Raw genomic sequence first — 9955 nt, forward strand, 5'->3', positions numbered from 1 at the left:
TTTTCCAACAGGTCCTAGTCAGTTTTTTCCAACAGGTCTGCTTTAGAACGTTATATGGAATAATTTCTCAAACTTATTCTTCTGTAATAGTATTTGAATCAGATGTATTAGAGCAGCCATTACTACATAAATATATATAAATATAACACTTGCTGCTGTGATATTTAAAGTCATGAAGATCATAATCATCTTTAAATCGTCTACTTGAGTCATACACAGGCAACAAATAAAGGCTGCATCAACTAAATGTCTCGGACTGATACGCTATTATAATTGATATGAACTGTTGCAGTGCATTGTGGGTTTTGTAGGGTCTGTCAGATGGAAGAAAAAAAAGTGATTGCTCAGCAGATTCTAGTCCAGGGTTGACAGTGATGGGGTCACATGACAGGGATAAACATCTCTGTCAACACTTCATAGCTGGGGAGATCCTTCCTCGATAATGTTACGTGTGAGTGTGTGTGTGAGAGTGTGAGTGCGTGAGTGTGTGAGTGAGTGCGTGAGTGTGTGAGTGCGTGAGTGTGTGAGTGAGTGTGTGAGTGTGTGAGTGTGTGAGGTGGCCGCTCAGGAATGTTACGCCTCACGTCGTGACTCACTCGACGAGGAATGACCTGACAAAGTGTGTTATTAATAAAAGAGAACAACTTGCTACACACAAGTGCTCTTCAGACGTGAAGCGTGACAAGATTGTGTTAGGACACACAAGTGTGTCTCGCGATTGAACCAGTATAAAGACACTTTGTTGCCATGGTTACTAACTGACCCTGTTGTGTGGTTATTTAATTTTTCTTAAATAAATAGATTCCAAATATACTGTTTGTATAGTTAGATTAAGTTTATTTCAGCTCTATATATAGTTGTACATTGAAACTACTGTGTAGATAAAATTATTATAAATGATTTTATGAGGTCATAGTTTTACAGTTGTTTGTGCGTTTGTGTGATTATGTGTGTGTGTGTGTGTGTGTGTGTGTGTGTGTGTGTGTGTGTGTGTGTGTGTGTGTGTGTGTGTGTGTGTGTGTGTGTGTGTGTGTGTGTGTGTGTGTGTGTGTGTGTGTGTGTGTGTGTGTGTGTGTGTGTTATAAATAAGATCAGCTGTGTTGGATTAAGCTGGAGATGATAGGGTGACGTATGATTTAACTTGTCAACGATTTACTAATCCAGGCTCAGTCGCCCAAACTCTTGCAGAGACACACACACACACACACACACACACACACACACACACACACACACAACACACACTTTTGGTTCTTCACTTCTGTTCATTCAACTGGTTTCCAAAGTTAATTTTTTCGTTTGCAAAGTCTGATCGCAATCTTGTTTCTTCCTATCAAAAAGTTGTTAGATAAACAAGTAAAGACTATGAGACAACAGCCATATTGTAATTGGATTGAACTGGTTCCTCGGCCTGCGCATCAAGTCCAGTTTCTGTTCTATCCATATATTTCATGTCATAAGGTTCTTATTCGATACATTTTGATCCGATTCAAAATCTGCTCTTGAATAATGAAAATAGCTGATTTGTTGTTTTTATCCTTCAGTTCTACTTCATGCATGCTCTGCCCTCTAAAGGCTATTACATGCATTCATCCAGAATAGAAAAAAAAACTAACAAAAAATGTCTCTAGTGAAACAACATATTAAGTGAAAATTATATCACAGGTTATAGCGACTCTCTCTACCGACCATAATTCTTGTTTGTTACTTAACTCTCATTTTAAGACACAAAGTTAGTGAAATTATCTTTAAAGACCACTTAACCCTCTTGTTAGCTCTGGGTCAAGGTGACCCAAAAGGCCCAAACACAAATGTGTTCGTGGTATCCCTTGTGTTGCATCTGGGTAAAGGTGGAGGTTGTTAACCTTGACCCAGATGCAACACAAGGGATACCACAAACCCGTTTGCTTCCGGGCCTTTCGGGTCACCTTGACCCAGAGATAACACAAAGGTGAAATTCTTGTCTTTGATGTATACTTTGTTGGATTTACCTTCTCAGCTCGACACGTCATGAGATGCTCTGGGTGTCACGTGACTTATTTCCGTCTCTGTTGGTCTCCAGGCGTCGCTCCCGTCCAAGAGTCCGTCTCCACGGCTCCTCTCAGCACGTCGGTCGTCCTCAAGGATGCGGAGAAACTCGAAGGATCCAACCATGTCAGCGACCTGCAGCCTCGCCGGGTCTCCATGGAAACCTCACACCTCAGACCTCAGACGCCCAAGACCGACGAAGAAGCCAAGGAGGACGAGTCCGGCCCTCTGACCATCTCTGAGCTGACGTACAGGTTTGAAGCATTTTCTACAGAAGGATATCAGTGACAGCACTATATTGAAGGGGTGAATTTGGGTCACCGTGACCCTGAAAAAAAGGGTTAAGCAAGTAATTTTAAAAGTATAATAATTAAGTTAAAAGGTGTCTATATTGTAAGGTTGAATTTATTCATTTCTTAAAATGGATTTTAATTTTTTTTCAAATTTCAATATGTTTTAATTCGCAGCATTTTAAATTCAACATAAAAATTTTGGTATAAAAGTGCCTTCAGACCATAACAAACGAGCACCGAGCTACTTGATCGAACGTTCAGCCATTTACACTCAATCGTGCGACGCACAGATGATCATGTGATGACGTCGAAGGTCTGCTGGATTTGGATAATTTAATTCAAAATGTTGTTTGTTTATTAAAATGTAGAATTAATCAAAAATGTATTAAAATATTAAAATACTTTCAAAAGAAATTCCTTTTTTTTTATACCTAGAGTTTGATGTTCTTATTCCATTAATTCAATGTAAAAATAACTTTTATTCCGAATATTTATATTGAATTTAAAAGGCTACAAATAAAAATAAAAAATTTAGAAGATTTATTTAAAAATAAAGTAATAAGAAGGTTAAAATTTGGAGGTTAATTCCTTTTGAAAATAATCTATTTTTGTATATTTAATTAAAAAAAAAAAAAAACATATTCAACCTTTCAATAGACAATTTCAACTTTTAAAATAAAAGTGTTTGAATTAAATTACATTAAAAAAAATGAAATTGATTGCTTAATAAACAACAACAACATTTCAATGAAATAATTCAAAGTTTCAACATTTGAAATGTTAAATTTAAACATTTGATATTCTGATGACACTGATCTATTTCCATACAAAAGTCCAAAGCAACAATATTATTCAGCAATTTGCAACTAATCGTAGTTTTTTGTCAATTAAAAATGTGGCGATGGCGTCAGTGTTCGATTGGATTAGTCTGTATTGACGGCACCAACATTTTTATATTGTATTTGAAAGCCTACGAATTAAATATTATTTAATTTAGAAAATATATTTTGGAATCATTGGATTTAGAAGGTCAGACTACATGTGTAACAGAAAGTTAATTCATTTTGAAACTATTCTATTTTTTTATTCAATTATATAATAATAACAAGTTCAACTAACATTTTTAAATTTAATATGTTTTTAATAATGAAATGCTTAAAAATACAACCACATTTCAGTAAAAAAAATAATATGTATTAACATTTTAATTGTTGATTTAACTATTCAAAATTCTGATGGTTCTTCTGATGGATGGACTTCCATGTTTATTCACATCCTATGAGTTTCTACTGTGTCCCTGCAGCCCCTGTGCCAGCATGATGCCCTCCCCGGTGGACGACACTCAAGGTGGCGTGGACCTTCTCTTCTCCTCGCCCGTCCAAAGCCCGGCCAGACTCTTACGGGAGCTTCACGCCGACCCGGAGATCCAGGCCAAGCTGGAGGCGGAGCGCGAGCGGGACCGGGCCTACGAGAGGACCAGACTGGCCGCCCGGGGTCGCGTGGGCGGAGTCCTGTCCAGCGGCCTTCGCCTGCTCTCGTCCAACCAGAGATTCAACGCCTGCGTCCTGGCGGCGGCCCGCTTCGTCGCCGTGGTGATGGGCGTCCTGCTGGTCACCGTGCCGACCCTGCTGCTGCTGCTGGAGTCGGACATCGACGTCTCCTTCCTCCACGAGATCCGGCAGACGCCCGAGTTCGAGCAGTTCCACTACGAGTACTACTGCCCACTGCGGCGCTGGGTCCTGTGCAGGATCAGCATGGCCATGGAGAACCTCTGGTCGGACTAAACCGGGAGAGACCGGCTGCTCAAGAGTCTCTTCACGTGTGGATCTTTCCAGAAAGATCCATGAAAAGTTAATATATTAGTTTTCTTCTGCTCAACTCACATGTGACGAAAGACTTTTGTATGGAAGGAGATCAGTGTCATCAGGATATTAAATGGTTAAATTTAACATTTCAAACGTTGAAACTTATTTTATTGAAATGTTTTTGTTGTTTTTTAGGTATCGAATTGTTAGTGTTTTAAGTCATTTAATTCAAACATTTCACCAATTTTTTTATTGAATTATTGAATCCAATCTGTCTGTTGACAGGTTGAATATGTTTGTTTTTTATGAATGAAATATAAAAACTATTAATTTATTAATAATCATTTCCGAAAGGAATTTACTTCTTTTTTTTTTTAAAAGAGTTTCATGTAATTATTCCATTATTATTTTAAATAAATGTTCTAAATTCCTTTTTTTTGTAATTATTTATAGCCTTTTAAATTCATTATAAATATTTGGTATAAAAGTTATTTTTAAGAATATCAAACTCAACAAAAAAAGTAATTTATTTTGAAAGTATTTAAATATTAAATTAAATTAAAAAAAAATGTTTAAGGAATTCTACCTCTCTATAAATAAATACAATTTTGAATTAAATTATTCAATTTATTTAAAATTTCATTTATAGAAGTGAAAAATTGAAAAAAAAATGACTTCAATGCTAAATAAAAACAACATTTCAATAAAAACAAATCAACGTTTAAAATGTTCAATTCCACCTTCAATATTCTGATGGCACTGATAAAATTCCACTTGCCCAGCAGAGCGAAGAGAATGAAAGGTTACGTAAGTTGAAAATAAAATAAGATGGATTGAGGTTCGGCTCCTGATGCTGACAAAGAAACTATTTGCCAGGTGTCAGTCATGAAGGAGTGGGCGGGGCTAGAGGGAGTGAGTGACAGCAGCTAGAGTCACATGCACGTTCTAAATATAGCGAAACGACTCTTCAAAGTCGTTTTTAAGGTTTTTGTACATTTGTATCTGATTCAGGAATTTTTCAGTGAGTCCGACTCACTCTGAGCTTATTTTGAAGTGTTTACAAAAGAAGAAGAAGAAAAAAAAAAGATATATATATAGAACATTTTAAGGAGGAAATTCAAGATATTTTGTCAGACTACCAGCAGTGTTTGTCGGCTCGGTAGCATCCTTTGGTTTTCTTTTTCTTTTTTTTTCTACAGCGGCTATAGCACAAAGCGTTTACACAGATTACAACTGTTCAGATTACGTGATGTCATTTCAGAATCAGGAAAAGGTGCATTCACTAAAATCATCCTGGAGGTTATTTGTTGCTGCACAAAACCGTCTGTTCATAAGTTTGTGCGTCACTCAGCGTCACTTCGGTGTCACCGAAGTTTGATTGGCGGGAAAGATGGCGTCTAATTCCACTTTAGTTTCGTTTGTAAAGACAGTTGCCAAGTAGACATTAGCGCGAGCGTTTCACTGGATTGTCTTTCTTCGAGTTTGAGTTTCAGATTATGTGTCGACTGAACGTGATTTGTAGCAACTTCCTGTCCCGGTGTTTAGATCCATGTTAGCGAATAGGACGTGTTGTTGTGTTTTCTGTGGTTTAAGAAGCGTCTTCATCGACTAGTGAATCCATATTCAGCAACACCTGATGATGTCATTGAAGGTCAAAAATCCAGCGAGTGACTCAAAGAAACCAAAAACTTTTGTTCTGTTGTTTTTGTCCTTTACCTGCATTTATCGAGGATTCATTGAAGGTAGAAAAATGATCTTATCAATTTTTAGTTTTTTTTATAATCTGGTTCCATGATTGTGTGCAATAGCCTTCAGAGGGCAGAGCATGCATGAAGTAGAACTGAAGGTTAAAACACATTGTAGCACAGTTCAGCTATTTTCATTATTCAAGAGCAGATTTTAAATCCAATAAAAATGTATCAATTAAGACATCAAATTTAATTTTTTACTTTTATTTATTCATAAGAGATAAATCAAAGGCTTTAGCTAAATAAATGTGAATTTTAGGGCATTGGTTTATTTATTCTTTACTCATTAACAGATATTTGCTTATAAAGGTTAAAAAAAAGTTTAATTACTTTTAATAGTATTAGTATTTAGGGAGAAAAAAGTTGTGATTTAATATAGTTGACAACTTTCCACCTCTGTTAAAAATTACTAAATGAAATAAACTTTAGAGAATATAATAAGTTTAACCAGGTGCCTCCTTCACATCAAAGTCAGGTCGAAATGGCAAAAAACAAATGTTTTCTGGAGTAAAAACATTATATTTAAAAAATAAAGATAATTTTAACCTTTAAAATAATATCGACTCAGGAAAGGGCCTAAGACGCTGAAAATAAATATATATATATAATAAATAAATAGAGATTTATTGCACTTTCTTTTACGTCATCAAAGGTTTTCATTGAATGGTAGCAACAGGAGTGTGTCGTCCACATGTACCTTCTCATCATTTACCAACTGCCTCTTCTGAATATGCATGTGACGTATTCTCAGTTTCATATGGACTCACAATATGCAGAGAAACACATTTGGATCAAAGCATTTATTTTCATACGCGCTCGTTCAAGCGTCAACGGCTTCACACGGTCAGGTGAAGAGTATGCACTGAAAATCTCCCAGCATCCTCCCCGGGGCATTCTCCACGTCCACGTAAAGATGTCCAACTGTCACCCCCTCCTGCATGCAGCCGCTCCCATCCGTGTACAGTGTCTAGTTTCCGTTCGACTGACATCAAAGTACAGCATGACGTCATCTGTAAATAAGTTAGTAGTTCCTCCGTGTGTCTCGTCCGTCATTAGAGTCTCATCCTTTCACTGCATGTTTCTCCCGGGAAATTATTGTAGATTTTTAACAAAAAAAAACGATGGATCCTGAGGAGTGTTTTTGACTCACCGTGCTTTAGCTCGTAATGCTAAGATAGCATGTTAGCATTTGTATTAGCGGCAGAGCTTATCCCTGCACCGTTACAATGTCGCGATTCATTTTGAAAAGGTAGTAGCATTTTTTTTTTTATTTGTAGCTCCGTACGTCACTCACAAAGTTTTTTTGTTTTGAATTTCACACCACACACTTTTGACATGAGCCAAATATTTGCAAAACCTGAAATATATTTTTCAATGGATTCATGAAAACACATAAATATTTGAGCTCAGGTTAATAAAAAAGAAAAGAAATGTGTGGACTGTTGTGTTCTTGACTTGATCGCTCTCTCTCTTGCACTATGTTGTTTTAATCGGTTCGTCTGTTTTTTGTTTTGTTTTGTTTCTTTAAAAGAGCTACTCTGGGAGATTTTATTTCTGATTGAACAAATAAGAAGAAGAAGCTGTGCCCTCTCGGTCGGGACACCCAAGCCTTATGAACTTTGTGAACATTTTTAAACGTTTGTATGTTATCTGAAGAATTGTGTTTTTATGTTGTTACTGCCACAATAAAGCTCCCTGATACTTATGTACTCTCTGCTAACATTTAATTTATTTTCAATATTTAATTTAATTCATCATTTTTCTTAGAAGATTAAATGACTCTCGGTTTTTCATATTCGGGTCATGCGACAAACTAGTGGACAAACTTTTAAGCAATATTATGTCGCCATCGTCTGGCTTGAAATTACAACTGCAGCCTCTTTTTCGTAATCTCGTTGGTATTCTCTGCGGCCTTGATCTCTTTTTGAGGATTAAAATCTTCTGATTATTTACTAATTATTTCCTTTAATGTTCATTTGACAAGCTCCCAGAGAATGCAGACCTCCCCCAAGCAGCTTATTTCGAACCATACTGAGATTTTTAGACTCTCCAGAGTGTTGGTCTCTGTTGAAATTGTTATTTGCAGCATCCCAGGAATGCTACTGTCAATTAATATCGTATACATTATTTTTTAAGAGGTATTTAATAACAACAAGGTTATAATCAAACGGCTAAATAGTTTATTATCTTTAGAATCCCTACAACCATGAAAAGAATGAACAGCGACATATTTTGGCACCACAGGAGCATCAAAGTTTTGCTTTTTATTTGGTTTAATTTAGTGTTTTTCTAATAATCCTAAAAAAGAATCCTAGAACCAGGAGGTATAATGCGTTACTCCACCAACATGTGATCTTTTTAATGATTCCTAAAAATAACGTTATCATTCAAATCCAAATGTTAAGTAATAGATCACTTGCAGTGACACAGGATTTTATGATCTTTCTCCCATTAAACTAGAACTTAATCCTCAACACTTGAACCACTGTGGAAAATGCTCAATTCTTTCATTGATGTTTTGTTAAAGACGAAGTAAACACACTTTGTATTCTGGACTGATCTGACCTTTTAATGGAAGTAACAAGGAAGATGATGTTAATTAATCTTCTTTTCAAAAACAATTAAGTGTAAAGAGAAGTACAAATTATAGGTTTGTTTTTAAGTAAGTCTAGTAAAGATCAATGAGAACATATCGATATACTTAAATATTTGGATTTTGTTTGTTTTTCATAATACCGTGTTGACATTCAACAGCACTGTAATGATTTTTGTATTAAGGACCAACATGAAATATTCACTAGATTTGTCTTGTATTTCTTCTATTCTGTTTTTGCAATTAAATGAACTACAGTATCGCAATATAACAAATCATTGTACGTATCGTATCACCAGATTCTCGCCCATACACACTCATAAAGGGGAGTCTATGTGACTTAAGGCTTATCGAGGGGTTTTTCAGAATGCATGCCCAATCGGGCGGACGCCCCAGGTCAGACCCGGGACATGCTGGAGAAACACTGAAGGTGGTTTTTCAATGTTAATTCTGGGAAATCACTTGGGAAATTACATGGCTGGTCATGATACTGTAACTTAGATTATTGATTTCGAAGGTTTTCTCATGGTCCTCATATTAGTCTTAAGACCAGTCTTCAACCCAAATACCCGTCTTTAGACCTCTTTATTCACGACCAAACCTCTGTGGTAAAACTTATTTCTAACGTGTGTCTTGGTGGTCCGGACCATATCCTGGTTGTGACTGAAGTGGCCCTGAAACTCCTTTATAAGTTTTAGATATGACTTCAAGTACAGCTGTGTTTTCTAAAATCACAATATTATTTTGCTGATATTCCTGAACGCAGCACGGAAGGCAAGCAAATCCCCCAAAAAAAGAATCCTTTAAGGTGGTTTTCGGACTCTTCTAGTGCTTCTTCCTCCTGTTGACATTGACTTTGAGAATGGATGACCTAGGTGTCCTCATGGTCCTTGTTTCAGACCACTTTGGCTTTGACTTAAACTCATTTTTGATACAGTTCTTGACTTGGATTTGTTTAAGTCTCTACACTAAATACTTTTTAGATATGACTCTAGGTGGATAAGTCACTGCTCTTAAAGTACAGGTGTGTTTTCTAGAATCATGATATTCTTTGGCTTATATTCCTGAACTTATCACGGCAGAATCAAGGCAAATAAAATCCTGAAAAAGAAGAATTATGGAACAAGAAGGTAGAAGGTTGTTGGACTGCTGTTGACCTTGACATTTGGAATGGATTTCCTAGGCGTCCACATGGTCCTCGTTTTAAACCAATTTTTCGTTGACTTGATCTTGACTTAAACTCAATGGTACATTTTATTTTTCATACATCACTTGGTCTTGACTTTGACTCGGTCTTTCAAGTACCAAACTTCTGTCTTCATGCAGGGAACTGGTGGACACTGTCCATGTCTTCTCTCTGGTTTCCCTGCAGGGGTTCTTCAGAGTGTGACAAGATGTGTGTCTCTGCGAGGAGTGTCCATGTGACGGGCGAGGCTATAAAAAAAACAGACGCACAAAAAACCAACAAGACTATCCGCGAGGCGGAGA

At 36.6% G+C, this 9955-nt stretch overlaps 1 protein-coding gene across 2 annotated transcripts in view; it reads left to right on the forward strand.

Moving 5' to 3' along the window:
• frmd3 (FERM domain containing 3) overlaps positions 1-4216 on the forward strand; it is a 45348-nt gene extending 41132 nt beyond the window's left edge. For both annotated transcript variants that reach the window (XM_087792007.1, XM_087791997.1), the window contains exons 14-15: positions 2063-2282; positions 3625-4216. In XM_087792007.1, the coding sequence (XP_087648133.1) occupies positions 2063-2282; positions 3625-4105 (701 nt within the window). In that variant the 3' untranslated portion in view covers positions 4106-4216. The remainder of the gene's footprint in view (positions 1-2062; positions 2283-3624) is intronic.
• The last annotated feature ends 5739 nt before the right edge of the window (positions 4217-9955 follow it).

This window comes from Callionymus lyra, chromosome 1 (genome assembly GCF_982586985.1).
Source record: "Callionymus lyra chromosome 1, fCalLyr1.hap1.1, whole genome shotgun sequence".
Taxonomy (NCBI): Eukaryota; Metazoa; Chordata; class Actinopteri; order Syngnathiformes; family Callionymidae; genus Callionymus; species Callionymus lyra.